This window comes from Barbus barbus (assembly GCF_936440315.1).
Source record: "Barbus barbus genome assembly, chromosome: 40".
Taxonomy (NCBI): Eukaryota; Metazoa; Chordata; class Actinopteri; order Cypriniformes; family Cyprinidae; genus Barbus; species Barbus barbus.
In genome coordinates, this window is record NC_136718.1 from 23,054,916 (window position 1) to 23,078,311 (window position 23,396).

The 23,396-nt window shown below is 36.2% G+C and overlaps 1 protein-coding gene across 1 annotated transcript in view; it reads right to left on the minus strand.

Annotated features, from left to right (window-relative positions):
- The window catches only part of LOC306859869 (putative phospholipid-transporting ATPase IIA), a 59,162-nt gene that overhangs the window by 33,437 nt on the left and 2,329 nt on the right, over nt 1-23,396 (minus strand). Inside the window, exons 2-14 of the mRNA XM_079401246.1 lie at nt 21,894-22,038; nt 20,472-20,585; nt 20,283-20,391; nt 15,252-15,310; nt 10,254-10,305; nt 8,486-8,580; nt 8,079-8,159; nt 7,906-7,981; nt 7,076-7,152; nt 6,819-6,979; nt 5,913-6,055; nt 2,889-3,001; nt 590-799 (exon numbers count right to left, since the gene is read on the minus strand). Coding sequence (XP_079257372.1) covers nt 590-799; nt 2,889-3,001; nt 5,913-6,055; nt 6,819-6,979; nt 7,076-7,152; nt 7,906-7,981; nt 8,079-8,159; nt 8,486-8,580; nt 10,254-10,305; nt 15,252-15,310; nt 20,283-20,391; nt 20,472-20,585; nt 21,894-22,038 — 1,435 coding nt within the window. The remainder of the gene's footprint in view (nt 1-589; nt 800-2,888; nt 3,002-5,912; nt 6,056-6,818; nt 6,980-7,075; nt 7,153-7,905; nt 7,982-8,078; nt 8,160-8,485; nt 8,581-10,253; nt 10,306-15,251; nt 15,311-20,282; nt 20,392-20,471; nt 20,586-21,893; nt 22,039-23,396) is intronic.

The following is a 23,396-nucleotide window of genomic DNA, read 5'->3' on the forward strand; positions in this document are numbered from 1 at the left end:
TTGGCCACCGTACTGCAGCTCAGTTTCAGGGTCTTGGCAATCTTCTTATAGCCTACGCCATCTTTATGTAGAGCAACAATTCTTTTTTTCAGATCCTCAGAGAGTTCTTAGCCATGAGGTGCCATGTTGAACTTCCAGTGACCAGTATGAGAGAGTGAGAGCGATAACACCAAATTTAACACACCTGCTCCCCATTCACACCTGAGACCTTGTAACACTAACGAGTCACATGAGACCGGGGAGAGAAAATGGCTAATTGGGCCCAATTTGGACATTTTCACTTAGGGGTGTACTCACTTTTGTGGCCAGCGGTTTAGACATTATTGGCTGTGTGTTGAGTTATTTTGAGAGGACAGCAAATTTACACTGTTATACAAGCTGTACACTCACTACTTTACATTGTAGCAAAGTGTCACTTCTTCAGTGTTGTCACATGAAAAGATATAATAAAATATTTACAAAAATGTGAGGGTGTACTCACTTCTGTGAAATACTGTATTATATATATATATATATAATTTTTTTCATTTATTTTTTTCATTGATTTTAGAATGAATGGCCAGTATCATCATGAATGGGACTGTGGTACCTCATCTGGGCTGGAGGCCTGGTAAACCCTGCATGTGTCTTCATAGTGCATCTCAGCTTCCGCCTGATCCGTCACACCGTTGGACTCGTATACCGGGGTCACGTTGTGCACCAGTGCGATGGCCTTCACTGCCTCATGCACTCGACTGCTGATGGTCTTCCTCACTTTGGTGGCGCCTGGTGCACGAGAGGCCTGCAGGTCTTGTGGAGGCTGTGGAGATCAGATTCAACATGACTGTCTATAACGTTTAAGCGAAAATGACAAGAAAGGGATGATCATGACTAATTTAATGTAACAAATAAATCTCCTACTTAGTGACTGAAACCATTACTGAAGGTAGACCAAGTCATTTTATAATTACACCATGGTTTAAAAGTTTGGGGTCATTCTTTTTTTTTAAATAAATAAATAGTTTTATTCAGCAAGGATGCATTAAATTGATCAAAAGTGACATTTACAATCTTACAAAAGATTTCCATTTCAAATAAATGCCATTCTTTTAAAAAAATGTATTCAAAGAATCAGTTTCCACAAAAATATTAAGCAGCACAACTGTTTGTTTAGAAATGTTTTAAATGTTTTAAATGTTTTAGCAGCAAATCAGCATATTCGAATAATTTCTGAAGGATCATGTGACATTGAAGACTGGAGTAATAATGCTGAAAATTCAGCTTTGATCACAGGAATAAATTGCATCTTAAAATATATTCACATAGAAAACAGCTATTTGAAATTGTCATATTTCACAATATTACTGCTTTTACTGTATATTTTTTGTTTGTTTTTTACATAAATGACTTCTTTCAGAAACATAAAAAAATCCTCAAACTTTGGAAACTTGCCATACTATTTTCCTAATACTTCGTTACTGAATACAATCTGAGTAAATAGAGTGATTTCTCTCAACTCATCCCTTATCTTGGATTAATTTTTCCCCCACTGAGCTTGTTGCAGTGCACTCTGGGATTGCTTTCTCCACAAAGCATATATGCAATGCCAAAGTTTTTAAAAATAAGGAATCTCAAACATGTATTAAAAACATTTCTTCACACATAAAAACTATTTTAGTGTAAAGACAATACATAGTGCACATATAAAGATGCATTCTCATTATTTTGACTCTTTATGACCAGATTTGAAGCTAAATGACCACTTCAGGTTGACAAAATGATCAAAATATCCATGTCTCTGATTGCTAATAAACCAACCCTTGCTAATATCCTGAAAGAGGTCTCATAAACGCTCCCAGATGTGTTACATATATGAACAATTAACTTCAGCACCGAGCTACTATTTATAGAGCGCACATTTCCGAGGGCTAATGACAGAGTTTGTAAGTTCGTATATAAGCTATTGAGAGGCTGGAGTACTTGTAACCCCGGTTTCCTGCCTCAGTGACCTCTGGTGTCAAACGGACAAAACATATCAGTGAGAGGTGAAAGGGACTCATTTTACAAGGACTTCACTGTGTTTGCTGGACAAAATCTCAACAATTGTGCTTTGTGAAGGCTTTTCTAAACAGGGCAGTTATACAGTGACGGCCTGCATACCAATCCGCATATTAAAGGTGGGTGGTGTGACCAAAATCATATCACAGATAAATCTAATCTACGTCATTGATATGGTATATCGCATTTAGCAGATGCCTTTATCCAAAGCAATTTACATTGCATTCAAGCAACACATTTGATCAGTTCATGAATTCTCTGGGAATCGAACCTATGACCTTGGTGTTGTTAATGCCATGCACAATACAGTTATATTTAAGGTTCAAATTTTGGATTAAATTTCATTACTTTTTCAAAATGTTTTATTCTTTATTAAAAGGACTGGTTATATTAAAATGTGATTTAAAAAAAAAAATCTAGGTTTGTTTTGCTTGTTTTTGTAGCGCTGCACAATTTTGAGATTACATATCAATATGACTAAAAATAAATAAATACATATAAATACAAAATTATATATAAAAACAAAACAATATTACTAATGCAATATTTCATGTATAGTAAAAAAAAATTGTGCACAGGATAATAATAATAATTAAGAAAAATTATTTCATTTTAGAGTATTATTGTAAAATTACAATAATATTTATGGATGCACTATTTTTTAAATGTTAAACCATCATCTTCTCATTACAAATTTGGGAAGATGGTTGGAGCATGCTGCATCATTGTGCCTTTGCACAAATTACATATGCATTGTGATACTTTGCCCAAAAACTGGGTGTACATGAATTAGATGCAAAAACTGGATGCAAGGATGCTCAGTTTGCCATGCAGGGAATCCTGGGAAATACCTGAGTGTAAGCGCTGAACACGTGACTCTGCACTTCATCCATGGAGTCCATCCCATACGCCACGGTTCCAAGATGGAGTCGTCTGAACACCATCTCATTCTGAGTGAGAGTCCCTGTGAAAAGCATTAACATTAGTGGAGGGTGAGCCATCCTGCCTAAACAAACAGATCTGCTTATATGACTATAACTACAGGTTTCATTTTTGCAGATGTTTTTAGTAACACTGTGTTGTTTTTAACTGAAACTAAAATTATTAAACATAACTTTCAATATTTGAAATAAAGCTGAACTAATATAAAATATTTAAAAAACTAAATTTAAAGATAAATTAGAAATTTATATAAAATAGGTTTTAGCTGAAATATACCAAATAAAAAAAGAAAGCTAAACAAAAAATACTTTAAAAACAAACAAAATCTAATACATTTACAAAAGCACAAAACAAAATGACTAAAACGTAAAATAAAATTAAAAAGAAAACTGAAAATGTAAAAAAACAACAAAAAAAAAAAATTCAAATTAATAAATAAATAAAAGTATATAAATAATATTATCACTGGTAACATCTACAGGTACAATGCCCATCAAATAAAATGAGATAATAGTTAAAAAAAAAATTTTTTTTAAATATTTTAGTTACTTAACGAAAATAAAAGTTAAAAGCTTAAAATAAACGGAGTAATGGAATTACTGAAATAAACTAAAAGATTGAGAAATTATGACTAGAAGTTTGTTTTTATAGAGAACATTTCTTATTTTATTTTAGTTTAACTTATGTACTAAAATAACTACAATGGACATAAGTTAAATCATACTATATAGTAGGGCTATGTAAAAAAATATCGATTCTCCGATTTTAATCGATCTTCAGTTTAACGCAACGATATCGATTCGGGAAAACCCCGAATCGATTCTTAATGCGCGTGCTTCACGTAAGAGGATATGAATATTCACCTCTCGTCCTGAAGGTGTCACCATCTTTCGAATTGCTCCATTAAAAAAAAACAACTGTGTGCACCCTATTATTAATGTAGATGTGTATTTCAGTAATAAACTTAAGTAGGAGAGTTTCAGTTACCAGCATTTATATCAAAATATGGATCCCATGTCTGCAAAACTAACATTTTAAATGAAATATTGATAGCTAATCGATATCGAATCAAAACCATAAAAATAAGAATCGAATCGCAGAATTGGTCACAATACCCAGCCCTACTATATAGACATTAAAAAAAGCAAAAACTCCTAAAATTTCAATAAAAACTTAGTTCAAAATATTAATAAAACTTTAATAGTATCTTAATTACACTAAAATAACACCGGGTTCAATGGTTATAGTTGGATTCGAACGTACAATCGATTAGCCTAGACCTTCTTACTAATACACCACAACATTTTTTGGCAGTAAAATCTAGTTACTGCAATTATCTTATAAACTATTTTTAAACAGTAGGCAGTATACAGTACATATACTGTACAGTATGCAATACACTAGTATTCAAATTCGAACATAGCCAATTAAAGAGAAATATCTGTGAAAGGAAACATCAGCCTCTAACAAGCTCCCCTGATCGACATGCACTTCCTGTAGCCAAAAACCTCAAACTAAACAATATAAACACTAATGGCTTGTTAATGACAAAGAGCCTCGGGTTCGTTTCCTGACACCTCTCACGTCGGCCGCTCTTAAACAGAGCCTCTCGGTAGTATTTCAGTCAGGCGTCGCTGGTCTACCCCTTACATTACGATGACCTCTGACCTCCTTTATTCACTGGCTCGGTCAAGCTACATCAGCATCCGTGTGGGAAACAGGCTGTAATTTTACAGGCGGTCGAATGCATAAATTTGAAGGGTGGCGCTGGCTGACTCTGTGTGGTAAGTGTGTGAGGATGAGAACCTTCAGCTCATCTCTGATTTAAGGCTGTAATAAGTGGCATGTCTGTGCTCTCGGCACACAAGTTTAAGCCCCATGATAAGAGCCTCAGCTACCTGTGAGCTACTGGGAGAAACTTTTAAAAACACTTCAACACTATCAACTCTCAAACACACCAGCACAACGCTCTCATTTCTGCTTTGGTTCATTCAGAAAAGCCCTTTGCATTAAGGAACGTAAATTTAACTGTCAAAGCCACGACTTCCTTTTACCTTTTCACTCGAGTCACATAAAAATGTTCATTTTTACAATCAACTTCCCCTTATATAAAGGTAAATAGACTTTTTCTGAAGAAAATGTGAGTGGTGCTTGAATTTGTTGCAATGTGGTTGCTAAGATGCTCTGATGGTTGCTAGGGTGCTGCTAATAAATGATATTAAAACAATATATTAAACCAATAATTTCCACAATTCAACCAAATATTTCCCACTTTATATTCTGCTTTACTCTAAAACACACTACTGTTCAAATGTTTGGGGTCGGTAAGATTTTTATTTTAATGTTTTTGAAAGAAGTCTCTTCTGCTCACCAAGGCGGCATTTATTTGATTAAAAATACAGTAAAAACTGTAATATTATTACAATTTAAAATACCTACTTTCTATTTGAATACATTGTACAATGTAATTTATTTCTGTGTTCAAAGCTGTATTTTCAGCATCATTACTCCAGTCTTCAGTGTCACATGATCCTTCAGAAATCAGTCTAATATGCTGATTTTCAGCTAAAGAAACATTTCTGATTATTATCAATGTTGAAAACAGTTGTGCTGTTTCATATTTTCCTGGAAACTGTGATTAATGTTTTCAAGATTATTTTGATGAATAAAAAAAAAGTTTGAAATAGGAATTTTTTGTAAGATTATAAATGTCTTTACTGTCAATATTGATCGATTTAATGCATTTTTGCTGAATGAAAATATTAATTCATTACAAAAAATAAACAAAAACTGACCCCAAACTTTTGAATGGTAGCATTCGTTGTAACTGAAGTTAAATGTTAAAAATCCAACAAAAAATCTGTGACCTTCTGTCGCTTTGTTAGCAAAAATGCAGATTCTACACAAGCTTTTACAGTTAAATCAAATCATACCAGTTTTGTCGGTGAGCAGATACGAGATCCGGCCCAGCTGCTCTGGGAAGGTACTGGCTCGAACTACTGTCCCGGGGATTTTAGAGTCTTTCTTGATCATCCAACTGAACACCATTTTGCCCATGTCCAAATTCACACGCAAACTGAAAATAGAGCATAATAAGTGCTAGATATTAAGGATGCACCGATACTAAATTTCTCTGCCAATACTGATAGCCAATTATTCAGAATAACATCTGCCTATACCGATAATTTATCGGTATATTTAATCGATATATATCTCTCCCAACTAATGCTGTAAGCTATACAGGAAGCCTTCTCATTTGGTACATTACTATATTAGAGGTTAAAATTAACAACACAGCACAAACTACTTATTTAACTGCTTTATTTTTTAGCTATAATAATTACACGCAACAGAATTTGTATACAACTCCTCTGCACATAAGGTAGTTTTTATAAATGGCATAATTGTTCCGCCCCCTTTTGATTGACAGCCTATAATTGGCCCTAATCACTGACTGTTTTTAAACAATTGATTGATGGCCGATAATATATATCGGCCGATAATATATATCAATACTTTATAGAGGCTATACCGATTATTGGCCGATACATTGGTGCATCCCATTATTGGCTTTTCAGCCACTTTTAGAAGAGAGTACTAGAATTTACACAGAAATGGGATCAAGATTTTTTTTTTTTTAAAGTTATATTTAAAACTCTTGCCTAATATGTATTACAATTTGTACAATTTAGCCAATAGTGTAGTCATAAAATGCCAAATGTCAGTTGATTAATCAATCAAGCATTACTGGAAATTCAGCATGAGCGATATCAAAGTATGATCTTAAAATTATTGACAGCTGTAGACTTCACCGACATATAGAGGAGAATAACTCCTACCTGATGGGGACGATATTGGAGAAGAGCAGAAGGAAGCGGAAGATCTGGAGATACCAGCGTCCAGCGAAGTGCTGTAGAGCCACCATGACCAGAGACACCACCAACAGAGCACCAAACAGGATCTTAGTCAGACAGTTCACTTCCAGGTCAAACAGGCCGATCTGCAACAGCACATCACATATAGTAGGAATGTGACACAGATTTAAATGTTTTGGACTTTTAAATTTACATTGACTTTAGGATACTGCTAATTTTACCTTGTGTCTTGGATTGGAGGTGTTCATTACGCTGCGTAGCTCTTTACCGGTGTAAATCACCACCCCAACCACTGTGCCTTGGATTAGAGAACAAAACATTTAAGAGGAATATCGAACAAGCTTTTCTCAACTTAAAAGAAGGAATGGTGCTGCTTTCCACATTATAAGATGGCTGAGAAGCATTAAGCTACTTTGAGTCTGATCGGGATTTTGCAGGACTTTTGTTTTTTATTTTTGCAGGCAAAAATGGCTGAATTTGCCTCACCAATAATCATGACGTACTTGTGTAATTAATGTCAGTGACAGTAAAAGTACAACTGTAAATAATTTTGTGCATTATCTCTGAAATTGTGGTTCTGGTCTCTCATGCACATGGCAATGATGATACTAGCAAAAAAATAAATAAATACTTATAATTCTGCTTTGCTGAAAACACTCCTGATTAAATGCTTTATATTTTCAATGTTATAAACAATTACTTCATGTTTTTCAATTTCAAAATTCTATCATTGCCTATTGTTTTTAAGTATTTTTTGCAGTATTATCAGTGATTGCATTCACTTGAAATATTAAAAAATTGCATGTGCAGTAAATTTATGCACTTATTTGAATCTAATCAACTGGTGGAATCAAGCATTACAGCAACAAAAAAAGCTATATTCTTTATTACATTTAGTAATTTAATCGTATCATTAAACCAATCAAATAAGACAGCAATGCAAGCTTCTGCAAACAATGCATAGTTCACTTGGATTTCCATTAAAATCTGTGATTGATATATATTATTAATTCATATTTTTCTGTTCGCAAGACATTCTTCTATTGTTTACCAGAAGCAATGACAGTGCTCGCCCAGAGAGTGTTCTCAATGCTCAGACTTTCATTAACTGGAGGGTCTCCATCTTCCTGTCAGATGCAAAACAAAAAGCAAGTCACGCAATGAAGGTTTGTTCAGTTCTCAAACAACGCATCTCCTTTAACGAGCGATAAGATGTGTACTCACTCTAGTAAAGGTACCGATGAAGTTATGGATGTCAATGTTCGGTTCTTCAGCATAAACAAACGACCTGATCTGCAGTAGATCCTGAGGTAATGTAGAAAACAACTTCTTTAAGCCATTTATGACAACATAGCATTCAAAATGCATTGATTAACCTCCACAGTAACACCAGCAAAAAATGTAATGATGGGAAATTAAGGTTTTTATGAATAATATTAATAGTCAACAATTCTTAATCTCAGGTTCTGCAATTTCTTTTGTTCAAGGTAATGCTTTTTGTGAATAAATACTCAAAATGTGTGAATGTGGTACTTTTTCCGTCCTACACTATGACTGTTTACATAATTTCAATATTGCATATTACATTATATTCACTGCAATGCTCTTATGACTTTTAATAAGAAACTCACAGCAGCGGTAGGCAGTCTCTGTGTACAGGCCACAGGGAGGCGCAGTTTCCAATCAGTTTCTCCATCCAACTGATCAGTCCTCAGAAAACAGGAGCCTTTGTGATGAAAAAAAGGAAATGTCTAAATATACTACATCTAAATATTTTAAGATATAAACAAGTCAGTTTGATATCCCTAATCATTGTTTCTGGAAACATTTTAAACAATATTTTATTGTAATGTTTTTCTGGTGCACTCCAGAGGGCAGTGCGACTCAAAGACATGTTTCTGTTATACTGGATAGCTTATTTAGTACCTTTACCCACCGCAAGCAGTGTCTAAACTGATGAACTGTGTTCGCCAGCCAAACTGAACTGCTAGTCATGCAAACAACTCCAGTAAGCCTAAAGCTAGTGCTGCCATTAGAGCGTGTCACCCACCCAGCCCCCACTCATTTAAAGATATGTCGCTATGCCATTCAACCCTGGACTCTTAATAACTGCCTAATGGTGTCCATCTGCGGGGCAGATAACAATGCTTCTCTTCCCGTAACACTAACACATCAAGCACTACTGGCAACTTCCACCCCCCAAAAAAGGAAATCTCAGCCAGGCGGAATTCCAGGACTGAAAAAAGTTCATCGGATCTATTTAGACCAATTAGAAGCTCCTCATTTTTTTCAAAACCTACAAAAATGGAGACTAAAAGGTTGTTTATGAGAGTTTTTATCTTAGCAACAAAAATACACATTAAAGCTTTACCCGATTTGCTTATTCAGATGAACCATCGTCGTCTTTGTTCCCGATGGCACTTTACATTTGTTTACAGTGTCTCATCTTTAAATTTTTAGCTAATTTGCATGCCTTGATTTTCCTTCTGGTAACCTTGAAATTTGAAAGACAAAATGATTGTCATTCTAGATCGCATCAGTCTCAACACAGGATCTACTGTGAGGTGACCAGATTTCTGAAAGGACAACCAGGGATATTTATAGCTCAAAAGTCAATTTATCAGTGTGAAATTAATTAGAAAACTGGGGCAAATACACTAGTTTTGTGATCATGGTAAATGTAGTAAAGTGATGAAGTATGAAACATCATACTCTATATTTAGTCATCGGCACACTTATGAAATTACGTTTGTCGACAATGATGTCAAATTACATTTATGTAATAATGTTAATCATCTAAATTACTGCATGAATCGAACGGAATAAATGTAAGAAACAAGTAATAACTACGGAGCCGTTTTTACTATATAAATATAAAGTAATATAAAAATAAATATATATATATTCTGTCTTAAGTTCTTGTTTAATGGGTTCATTTTATTTATTCTAAAACTAAAAAGAAAGATAAAATTAAATGTTTGAAACTGGTAAGTAATAACTATGGAGCCTTTTTTGCTATATAAATAAAACAATAGAAAAATGTATATAAAAGTTTGTTTGTGATTGTTTTGCTTAAATTAATATTTTTTTCTAAAACTTAAAATAATGAAGAAATTAAATTTACACATTGTATGCGGTCATATAATGTGTTTTAAACAAGCATGAACAGGACAATGGAAACTGGCACGTCTGGTCACACTGATCTAAAGCAGTCAGTGTTTTAAAGAGAATTTCAAAAATCACAAAGCATGCCATCTTTCTGGGCAATTTCACCGTAGATCATTAAATGTCTGAGGTTCAGGCTAATCCCTCCATCTACATCCAGTTGCCCTCGCGGCCATGTCATTTCCCCTACCCTTTTGTTTGGGAAATCTGGATGAATGACCGACAGATGTTTACCATTTCTTTCAGAGGTCCTTAGGAAGATCATGTCAGCAGGAACACGCTGATTCTATAAAGGGAGAGATAGGGATTGAAGGAGAAGAAAGAGAGAAAAACAAGGTAAAAGATAAAAAGTAAAGGCACAGATTCAAGTATGTCATCAGCAGCAGTCACCTTGGTTTAGTTGTATGAGCTCAGTTTGGCTTTAATCTACTCAATTACCAGTATTCGGCTGGTTTTAAGAGTACGGCCCGCAGCAAATCACTGGGTGGTGCCCCGTGGCAGCTCTGACCGCCCGTTCCACCCGGCCTGACCCTCACTTCACTCCCAGCTCTGTTTGTAGTTATTAGAAGATGAATTCGCCACGCTATTAAACTCGGCAGATATTTCAAAACATCGGACGGGACTTCGGTATCTCAAACGTGGGCTACGCTTTTAATCAATTAGGCTTTTACTATATGTAACCCATAACCCACATGCAAGCTCTAAATATTAAACCCAATTGGATTTTCCACAGATTAGGGTTAGAAGATCAAACATATTACACTGGAGGTGAAATACAACCAGAAAGCGGCTGACATAATTGATTGATCAAGTCTGAATAATTAAAATACCACAAAATCTGTGACAATTCAAAATTCACCCCCCAAAATTAAAAAGAAATATTATATTATACTGATATATTGAATTGTTGCAGTATGTTCATGGCAATCAAGCATAAGTTTTGAATTCAAGCATTTTGAAAATGAAAAAATGTTTGATTTATGCATTTTATTTTAATATTGTGTGTTAATGTAATACAGTAAACAAGTATTAACAGTATTAAAAGCAATAGAAACCTCATTTGAAATATATGTATAAGAAAATAAATTCTAGATGGTTTATCTTAGAATTTAGATATTTTTAAATGTCACAATATTAAAGTAATATTTATTGTAATATAGTAAAAATACTGTATTAATAACAGTATAATAACAGTAACCTAATTAAAAAAGATAAATTCCAAATGCTGAGATGTGTGTGTGTGTGTGTGTGTACACGTGTATGTATAAACATATCTCCTAGATTTTTAAAGTCATGATATTGAAGTAATTTTATGTAATATTGTAAAAATTACAACAACAAAAAAGATATATATATATGTGTGTGTGTGTGTGTGTGCGCGCGCTGTCAAATGATTAATCGCATCCAAAATAAAAGTTTGTTTACAATATGAGTGTGTACTACACTGGAAAAAAACAAAGTTGAGCCAAGTTAAAATTGTTTTAAAGGGGACCTATTATGCAAAAATCACTTTTATAAGGTGTTTGAACACAGTTGTGTGGCCGCAGTGTGTGAAAACAACCAGCCTATAATGTTAAAAATCCACCAACTATTTTTTTATAAAAACCAATAAATCATGAACAGTCTCTCCAAACGAGCTGTTTCAGATTCTCCCTCTGTTCACGTCACCGAGGGGAAAATGTCCCACCCATCAGTGACGCTCTTGAGTGAGAAGATGCGGTCCGCCATTACTGGAGATTAATACCGTGTCAGCGCCAAAGGGGTTTTACAAGTGTTGTGTTTTGGGATGCACTAATAAACATAGGAGTCTCCATAATCTCCCATCATCTGAGCCAAGGACACTGTGGTTAAATTTAATTTTCAAAGGAAATATCCTGGAAAAAAATCGGTAAAGTCCCCTAAGTGTTTATGAATCAATACCAACGCTTTGTGCACAAACGTCAGCTCCAGACAAAGTAAGTATCACGCGTTTGTTTTCCAAATTGATTTTCTGAAAGAGCTTCTTGGCACTCCGTAAGGCTAATTGCTAAAGCTATCATTGTCTCTGTGTGTTTGCACTGATGCTGCCTTCAAGTGCTGCCAGAATGATCGTGAATAGGAAGGAATGTGGTAGTTAAAATTTAGTCGATCGCTTGAAGTTGTCGAGCTCATAATCAGAAGTGGGAATTATAAAATTTGTGATAGCATGAGACCAGCTATGTTGTTATTTTTATCCCGCCGTGCTCCCTGTCTGTGTAATTCATAAACGCAAATTTATTATGCACAGTATTATCAGATGACTGAGTAGTTTTCTGTAAAGATAACAGGTTTGTATTAATAGTGAAATGTTTATTTGCAAAGTCTAGCACTGCTAATGTGGAGCTCGAGCTCTTGAAGCTCCGCCCTCTTCTCCAGGAGCAACAGTTCACTCGCATTTAAAGCAACACACTCAAAACAGCGCGTTTTGGCTCATACCTTAAAAGTAGTAATTTTAACAAACTGTAAAAATTTATCTGTGGGGTATATTGAGCTAAAACTTCACATATACGCTCTTGGGACATCAGAGACTTATTTTACATCTTGTAAAAAGGGGCATAATAGGTCCCCTTTAAGTTTATACAACAAAAAGTTGAGAATCTCCTACAAAAATAAGTTGAGAGAACTCAAAAATCTGCTGAAGCTGGTTGCCTTAAAATTTTAAGCTGGCTCAACTTTCTTTTTTTTTCCTCTCTCAGTGTAGTGTATATTTATAATGTAAATATAAATACAAACATATACATATATATATATATATATATATATATATAAGAAAAATATGTCATGTTTATATATTAAATACATTTATATAATACAAAATATAATAATATAAATATATAAGTGTAATATATATATATTATATATTTTTTTATATAAACTATATACTGTATGTGTGTATTTATATATACTGTGGCGGGAGGAGCAAACGACAGACACAGTTGGGTGTGGCGTCAGGCCTCGGAGAGGTTTTTATTAAACAAAATGATCAAATAAAGTGTCCAAAAGGGGTAAAAGTGTCCAAAACAATCGTGCTGCGGGGTTCGTGAAGGAGGGCAGTGTTCGGTGGGAAGGGTCCAGGTAAGGGGCGGAGTCCGGCGGCCGCATGCGCTCCCCACTCGGGACCGGGGCGGGGCGCGAGGGTGGCGGCTTCGTCTCTCCTAGGCGTCGCGGCACTTCCGGGGGACTCAACGGCCCGGCATCCTGGCCCGTCAGCCCGTCTCACGGGTGCGGAATTCCATCCGGACTGCGGGTCCGGCAGCTCGTGTCTTTGGCGGCGCGGGAGTTCCTCGACGCTCCCTTCCTGGACCCACGAGGACACCAGTGTGCATGCACGGGGAAGAGACCGGTCTCTCAAGGAGAGGCGCGCTCGGCATTTAAACAGCGGCGGTGATGAGGCTCTATTAACATCAGGTGCGCCTCATCACACGCCGCCAACCCTGGCTATTTCCGCGCCCCTCCTCTCTCACACACCCACTCCCGTCGGGAGCCTGGTGAAGGGCGGCGAATACGGGACAGGGTGGTGATGATAATAAGGGGGGAGGCAGCCGACTCGTCACAATACACAATAAATATCGCGAAAGCCACCTATCTCTCAAATGGACCATTGACACTATCTACAATCTCAATTAGGAGTGTCAATGGTCCATTTGAGAAATAGGTGGCAGTAATGCACTTATAAGTCTGCGATCCGCCGTAAAGCAAGAAGACGACGCGTCACTCGCCAGCTGTTGTGAACGCGCTCAGGACAGTTGGATCGGGTGGCGGATCAGAGGTAAAAAATTATATAAATACTGTTCAGTTTCTTGCACAGACAGATCGCTTTGTGTCTTTAGACCTCAATGTATCGTCACGAGCCGCAGGGTTTAATTTGGTTTTGTCTGTGTATGTTTTTTTCCTCTCAAAGCCGTGAGTCCCATAGACTGCCATTATATGACTGACAGACTGCAACGGTTTGAGTTAAAAATCTTAATTTGTTTTCTACTGAAGAAACAAAGTCACCTACATCTTGGATGCCCTTGGGGTAAGCAGATAAACATCAAATTTTCATTTTTGGGTGAACTATCCCTTTAAGTACAAAAACCAGACGAAAGCCTTGAAATAAATCATCTGATCGATGTCTTGAGGTGTGGCAACCGTAGTATAAGTGGAATAATCCAACGGCCCGTTGTCAATTATTCCTTACATAAAATACTGAGGATAATGAACTCTTGCATTATGTTCATGGCAATTAAGCACATTTTCCACCCACTTTACATTACAATAATGCAAAAATTATAAGTTTAATTTACGTAATTTTTTTTTTATATATTGTGTTAATGTAATACTGTAAACAAAATACTGTATTAAAAGCAATAGAAACCTAATTTGAAATATGAATAACAAAATAAATGCTAGACGAAAAGAGACTTTGGTGAGGAAAACAGTAAAATAATGCTCCGATGCATTTTCTTTATGCAAAACATGCAAATACTATTATGATAAAAAAATAAAAAAGTTTGGGGTGAAAAGAATGTGAGTTGGACATGTTTTCAGTAGATTCACACGAGGTTGCCTAATAAGAGGTTTTTACAGTGATTTTTTAACAATACCAGATTGAGCGCAGCATGTGTGAGCCATCTTTCTGTGTAAAATCAACATTAAGAAAATTAGCCTGGTGGGTAATTGGAGACTGCGGACGCGTCTCAAATTTCATGTTCTCAGACTTCACAGGGGGAAACCAACAGCGCAATTCGCTTACAATAGGCTTCAGTCTACACAGCAAATAGGCAACAGTTGAACAAAAGGCAACACTAAATACCAGAGTGGAATTAGGCAGGATTACTAATAACCAACCACTGGCCTCGGCTCACATGTTTCAGTCATTCAAAATGATTGACAGCTCTTTTCAGCATTAAAAGCTCACAGACCTTTTTGATCCACTGGTTACTTTAATAAATAAATAAATACAATCCAAATATTCTATGTTGGAGTTTTAGATCTATAACAAAACTAAGCTCTAGTGCGTAAAAACCTTACATTTTCATTTTGGAAATGCACATTCAAGCACAATCTTCATTTTACATATCTATATAAAGCTTATGTCTTACCGCCCCACTGAGGGGTCAAATTGCCCTAATCTCAGGGGAAGGTAAACAGCTAAAGCATTGAGAGGTATGAAATGCCATTTGTCAGAAGATCTCAATTCCTAACAATGAGTGAGCTGATTAGCAAACCAACCTTTTCAACAATGATAAGATCTCCAACTTGGATGCCACTACTTTTCACCTTCACGGTTCCTGCAGAGAGAGATAAAGAGAAAATCAGACTGATGCATTTAAAAAAAATGTAAATTGTATCTGATGCATGCAATGATTATTTTAAACATTTAAAAGCAATCTGTCTGAAAAAGCAATGCCTAAAATCTGAAAATCTTCAATTGATCTGGATTTCCCACAATATTCAGAGCAATTTCTAGCCAGTTGCATATTTCAGAGCAAAAAAAAAGCTTATTTGCAGACAGTATTCACTTGAAAACTGAGGTATGTACGCTCCGATCAATGAGGCCTACGATCAATCAGTTACAAAAATAAATGCTTGTGCTAAATGAAAAGTTGACACAAAGACTGAATTTAAGATTGGGTAATAATTCAGCTTAATGAGAAATTGTTGGTCAGTCATTTTTGACAAGAAACACCACAAGTGTAATACGATTGCAAAAAATAAAATGAAAATATAAAAATCTGAAAAAGCAATGCCTAAAGTCTTCAATTGATTTAATTTCCTCAACTTTTAGAGCAATTCCTAGCCAACTGCATATTTCAGATCAAAAACACAACTACAAAAGCTCATAATTTAAAAAGAAATTCCCTGATATTTCCAGGATTTCCATGACTTTCTGTTCTGTTCAGTCATACATTGTGCATTAGAAAAGGTTTATAATCCCCCAATAAACAAAAACTTGCATAATATGAATCAATATAATAAAAAAGCATCTGTCAGAGGTTTCACCAGTGGTCCTAAATCTGCATATTTCATGATAAAAACCTCCAGTGAAGACTCACATATTTAAGCCTTCTTTAAGTCCCCCATTCAGATTGCTCAAAAGCTCTGAGTGCATATGAGATTTCCATTTGTTTTTAGACAATGCCCTCCTATGCGGCTTTACAAGAGTGCTGTGAGAACGATCTCTCATTCCATTGAAAATGCACAGCTAAAATTGTTTGGAAAAGGTCAGGGACCTTTAACCCCTGTGGAGACCTTTACCAATGCATATGTAAGACATTAGCACATATGTATATGTGCATTCTTTTTAGAATAAAAGGACACTTTTATTGCACTTAGGTCAGTACTGCTGCAGATTTGTTTTATACAAATGAACACTGGGGTCGACAATATAATTGGCCCGGTGGCCCGGACGTACTTTTAAAACCTTTTAAAACCGTCAGGGCCACCAGATCGCTCCAACCACTAGCCCGGTGGGGCCAGTAAAAATAATGCCTCGATTAAAAAAAAAGTCTAATTTCACATTAATTACCTGTGGTTCTGTGTTTTGATTTCTGTTAAATCGTCTCGGTAACCACCGCTAGCAGGTTACGTGATCCCGACAGCCTTACAGATGCAGCGGGTTTATGCTCGCTCCCGCGGTTACGCGCGCAAACTGCACACTGCTGCTCAGCACCTACCTATAGCTACTATTAAGCTAGGCTACATGTTTCTGAAACCCCCATCACCCGGCCAAACGCCGGGTAAAAAAGAGAAGGCAAGGAAGAGAAAATCACCAGAGGAATTGAGGGAAAGCGAAAGGGAATACGAAAAGAAAAGGCAGAGAAAGTTTCAGCCCCAGTGGCGAGACCGCTGGAATTGGCTGGGCTTAGGGGTGGACGATAAAAATGTCTCCACGATCTGCTTTTGAAGAAATATGGTAGTATCGTGCTACAGCACACATTATGTCAAATACAGTTCTGGCGCCGCGGTCTCTATATACTGTACAACACGACATACAGCAGTAGAGTTACTCTGACAGGACACTGCACTTATTCGCGATCGCAAAAGTACATTATTTGCACACAAGCCTTGCTGGTTAAATGTTTCATTCACGCGCTGGTCTGACGTGCGCTCATACACCTGAAGCACGCGCGCTAAAAAGCCTGTCTAACAGCGCCTGATTACTCAACTAACTTATCTTCTGCGCTAATACTGTCAAAACACACAAGGTTTACATACAGACTGTTGGTTATCTCTAAAATGAAAGTGAATAGTTAAGAGAGAAATGGATGCGTGCAGCTCTTAAAGGGACAGGACACTAAACATGCTGCCGCTTGTCATTAAAGGGATAGTTCACCCTAAAATTTAATTTCTGTCATCATTTACTCACTCACATGTTGTCCCAAACCTCTATTAATTTCTTGTGCTGAACCCAAAAGAAGATATTTTGAAGAATGAGGGTAACCAAACAGTTGCTGGTCCACATTGACTTTGATATGAAAGAACAATCCTATGGAAGTCACTGAGCACCAGCAACTGATTGGTTTTCCACCTTCTTCAAAATAGCATTTATGTTCAGCAGAAGAAAGAAACTCATTCAGGTTTAAAACAACTTTTGAGTAAATGATGGTATAAAAATAAAACATTATGACAGAATTGACAGACAGATGACAGAATATTAATTTGTGGGGGAACTATTCATTTAACGTTAACAAAACAACAAAACACAAAGAGAAAAATCACTCTATTCTTGACTGAAAAACTTTAATACAGTTGCTTTAGGAATCAGTCTATGTAGAGTTTTATTTTTATATTTGTTCATTCAATTTCATTGAATGCTCTGCTAAATACACCTATTGTACCTGAAAATGAAGAAGTTTGTTTTATTTGTATATTATGTGTATTTGTAATGTGTATCTTTGTTCTTATTTTTTAATAAGAAAGATAGAATGATGACAAAGATTTTTATCTTCGCCCACTTTGACCTAAATATCTGCCATGTCTTTTTTTTTGTTTTTTGTTACCTTGAAAGGCTTTGTCTTTCTAGTTTGGCTGTAATGCTCAGACAGCTTGTAAAACCAACATGACAAAGAATCGTGATAAAATCGTGAATCGTGATATTTCTAAAAAAAAATCGTGATATGATATTTTTCCCATATCGCCCACCCCTAGCTGGGCTACGATCAAGAAAAAAAGAGGTTTACTGTGAGCTCTGCAGATCAATGCCCACATATGCAGACAAGTAAGTTAGAGAAAAGTTAACGTGTATGAAACCTATGGTATGAACATAATATAATGAATTGCTGTGTGACTACGGAGAATGAATCCTATGCAATAGGTTTATTTGCACTTGTTTCATGTTTTTGCACAGTTTTGCTGCACTTTGCACTAAACCTACCTTAAAAAAAATTAATGTTATTCATGTTGTTCAAGCAAACTGTTCTTTTTCGTGATTATTGGGATCAATACCCGACGCGTTGACCTGGGCCAGTGAACTTCAAAAGACACTGGCCCAGAGGGCCAGTGGCAAATTTCCCTTATTGTCTACCCCTGGAACAATTAAATCGGTGTTGGTAATATTGGGTTTTGATTCATTATTGCTTCAATTAAGCCTATATTTTATCCCTATCACCTATTCCACTGGTTTAAACCATTTCCCTGCAGGTTGGTCACTTGGTATCGTCCCCTTAAATTTTTAACTTCCAGAAACCAGGAAAAACTGTGTTCTGCTCCGGAAAGTGTGACCTGCACCCATAAATCCCACACCCACCTTTAATGGTGTGAGTCTATTAAAAAACTAGTTGAGGGCCAGTTTAAATGATGAACTTTGATGTTTTTCATCCTTGTTGGTCTGGGCAGGGCAATCAGAAGCCCTCCCAGGTAGCCAGCAAATGCCACAGCTCTGCTCTATGAGCCTTATATGGGCCGTTACTGCAGAGCGCGCATACGCCAGGTTTATAAGAGAAGAGAGCCTGCCAGATCAAAGGAAAGCATGTGATGGAAACGACAGGAGGTTCTCTTCGCGTTTTATTGTCAGACGCTTTTCATCCCCCGGTATATGATACAATTTAAATCCCTACCTCAAATTAACAGACAAACAGCAGTCTGTTTTATGGCTGATGCATCTGCATACTTTAGCAAGCCAAGACTTCTTCTAACCCTTGTGTTCTGCTGAAAATCCTTTGCCCAATTTGGTGTACTTGTAAATTTCGCCTTATGCTATATTACCACCAAATACTAGAACTTTTGTCAACTTGTTTTCTTTCAGTTAGCAAAGTATTTGTATTTCTTTTTAGAACTGATTGATTGAAACGGAGTAAAAAAAGCATTATTTGTAGATAATTTGGGAAATATTCACTCAAAAACTGAGGTGCATAAGCTTAGATCAACGAGGCCTACGATCAACCAGTTAAAAAAATAAATACAAAACCTTTGCTAAATGAAAGGAAATAAGTTTTCAAAAAGATTGAATCCAAGATTTAATAATAATACAGCCAACAAGAAATGTATAATCAAGTATTTGTAGGCAAAAAAAATAAATTAATTAATTTAAAAAAAAATTATATATATATATATATATATATATATATATATATATATATATATATATATATATATACACACACACATATACATTTATGGGGAAATTGTTATAACCTGAGTCAGCAAAGTCTGAAAATAAAATTCACACTACAAAAATAAAACCCATTTCTTAAAAAAAAATCTAAAGTAAAATTAAAACAAACATTTAACTTATAGCAAAAATTCTGAAAGTGAGCAGATGTTTTATAATTCCATCTATGGCAAACATTAAAACAAAAAACACTACAAAAATAACAAATCTGCATCTTGAATTGAATGCACACTGCAAGACTTTCACAAAAACATTGATATGTATAAGAACAACATTAAAATGTATTGCATCTACATTTCCAACACGCGTTTAGTGCCTTCATTACAAATCCATGTGCACTGAATCAACCTAAAAAACTTTTAGGTCTACAACAAACAACAACAAAAAGTGATTGCTAATTACAAGGCATTTACCTAACAAATCATTGCATAGGGAATCAACACTCAAATCTGCGCCAAACAATAAAACGCTAACATTAAAAATATACAAAACCAGCAAATAACTCTCTCCCGCTGACTGCTCACTTCGCAACATTTACAACACACATTTACCTAACAAATCAAGGCATAAGGAACCAACTTCATCCAATAAATCTACAAAAAAACGTGTGTGGCGCATAAAATGCTTTATAAGTGGAAACAATGGCTCACCTCTTGTGGAGAGTTTACTGTAGATCTGTGAATTGACCTCTTTGTCCCGTAGGAAACATCGTATCTCCTCAACAGCTTCCCTCACGATCGTAATAATCAAAACAAACCCCTTATGAAAAACAAAGCAAAAAATGTATCAAATTTGACCATTAGGCCTATTTATCATGACAAAACTGTGGTCGGACTCACCAGAGGAACCCAGTATGTGTACAGAGCCCCTAATCTGAGCTCATTCACAAACTGTGAGCAGGCCAGCAGCAGAAAGTACAGGTTGAAGAAGTATTTAAACTGGTTAAACAACACCTGTAAACACAAACACACGATATGACATATTTTACATCTCAAAGTGTGAACAAAACTTGGTAAAAATAACTGTACTATGATATATACCATGTTACTGAATATTCATACACTACCATTTAAAGGTTTGGTGTGGGTTAGATTTTATAATGTTTTTGAAAGAAGCATTTTATGCTCATCAAGGTTGTATTTATTTGATCATAAAATACAGTAAAAACAGTAATATTGCAAAAATATTATTACAATTCAAAATAACTGATCTAATATATTTAAAAAAATATATATATTCCTGTGATGCAAAGCTGATTTTTTTTTAGCAACTTTACTTCAGTCTTCAGTGTCACACAATAGAAATAATTCTAATATGCTTATTCTAATGTTGAAAACAGCTGTGATGCTTAATTTAATATAAAAACCGTAATACATTTTTTCAGGATTTTTTGAGTTCAAATGAACAGTATTTACATGAAATAACTTTTTTATATTTAAAAATATAGTATATTATAAATGTCTTTACTGTCACTTTTGATCAATTTAATGTGGCCTTACTACTTAAAAGTGTTGATTTCTATTTAATAAATAAATAAAAAAATTTACTGACCCCAAACTTAATTTGAACCGTATTGCATCACGTCTCGCTTTAAAGAGATCGTGCTATTACCATTGCACATGTCTAAAAAGGCATGGTACCTCTACAGTACTTTTTTGTTAGTGATATTAAAGGTGTTCTTGAAACATTTTCAAATTCATTTCAACGTATTTCCATCCATTATGAAACATTAGCTCACGTAGCAACCACTGTTCATCTAGAATTACAATTGTTTTGACAATGCCAAAGAGAGCTTAAAGTGTCTACACTAAACCACCTCGCTGTTTGCTTTTCGCTATATACCAGAGTTCTGGGCACTCGTTTACAAAACATTCAGAATTGAACGCCGATTATCATTTGTCCTTCAAATTATTCAAAGTAACCAGAAGGCATTTGCAATGCAAAATTTTTTTTTTACATTCAGCAATCTGGTCAAGGTTGTTTTTAAAGTGGCGCTCCGTGTGGCATGAGGAAACAAGATTTGTACATTTTCTGCAGTGAAGAGCAAAATTTGCCACCATGTTGCCAGGGTGTTCTGGGTGGTTGCCAAGGCATTGCTACACTGATGTGAAGGTGTTCTGCGGTTGCTAGGGAGTTCTGGGTGGTTGCTAGGATGTGATTAAGTGGTTGCAATACAATGTCATGTTAAGCAACACAGACCATTGCTCAACTCGTTCTTGAATTACTCTGGTGGTTCTCTCTGCACGTTTGTAGTCACTCACCCCTGGCAGGAAGGTGAAGAAATTGTATTTCTGGTTGTTTATGACATTTCTTGGGTATCTCTGCTCTCTCTTTTCCGGATGGCCCAACCACACGGTCCGAGGACGGAAATCTCCCCCACCGCAGCATCTGGACCCTGGGCAGCACCTGAACATACAGCATCGTCATCAGCATTACATGTGGGCTTGATTCACAAAGCGCTGCAATTAATACAGAAATGTAAAGCAAGTACTTCACAACCCTTTAACAGAAAGGAAATTCACATCCAGATACTGGAATTTCACTGCAGCCACAGAAACATTTTCAAACAAGCAACAAAACCCCAGAGTTCATTCTAAAATCTTGTTAATTACTTATAAAGCCTTGAATGGCTTAGCTCCTCAGTAGGGATGGGCGATATCTTATCGTTTGCGATATACCGTTGAAAATTCCCCTCACGATAAAAATTTGTCTCCTCACGATAATAACAATAAGTCTAGTTGATGACGTAGTTTTGTGCGCGCCCGATTCACTGTTCACGTGCGGAGTGAAATCAAGCATGGCGGAAGGCGGACGTGAGGCTGACAGTGCGTTCACACCGGACGCGACTTGCGCGAATAAATCGCGCTATTCGTGCGTGGTTGGACGCGTGAACATTTTGGGTTTACTCGCTTCATTCGCGCGTGAAATTCACTGCACAACAGACGCGAATTCGCGTCATGGGCGGGGCTTCTGCCAGGCGCACATGTATGACTGCCACAGAGAGCATATGTATAGAATTTCGCTCTAAACGCTCAATTCGCGCGAATTGCGCGGCAGGATGTCTATTCGCGTCTTTGCATTGACTTAACATGTAAATCACTCGCGCTTAACGCTTCATTCGCGTCTGGTGTGAACGCACCATGAGGAGGAGCTTGTTGTTACGCGAGGAGCTACCTCCACAATTTGCAACTGGTTTGGTTACAGAAAATCAGATGAGGAGCAAACTACCGTAATATGCAAAGTGTACAGAAAAATGGTGGTTACAAAGAGTGGAAACACGTCCAATTTGAATTTGACATAAAAGATGCCATACTTTTAATAAAGTTAGAAAAATGCCATTACAAAGGTAAAAACAAAATTCCCTGTAAATCACTTTAAGGAGTCAAATATCACCTCGTAATGGGAAGGTTAATTTTTGATCAGAATTGTTGATTATCGATTTGAAGGTGCTGCTAAATTTTTGACCGTGCTCCTAGCAGTCTAAATCTCCGCGATGTTCTCGTTAAATATGCCATTTCTGAGATATTACAATGAATTAATTTCTAAAATGTTATGATATGGAAAGCCTGAAACAGATCACAGCAGTATAGCCATACACAGGCTTTCAGTCATCAGCAACGTGGTAAACGTGTGCCAGTAGCCTATGCATATGATTTAATATGAAGCGTCCATAACGCATTATTATGGTTGATAAGAGCAATTAATGGAGATGAGCTGTTGATCATAATTAGCATGGCGATAAGTTGGCTGTGTACAGAAAGTCA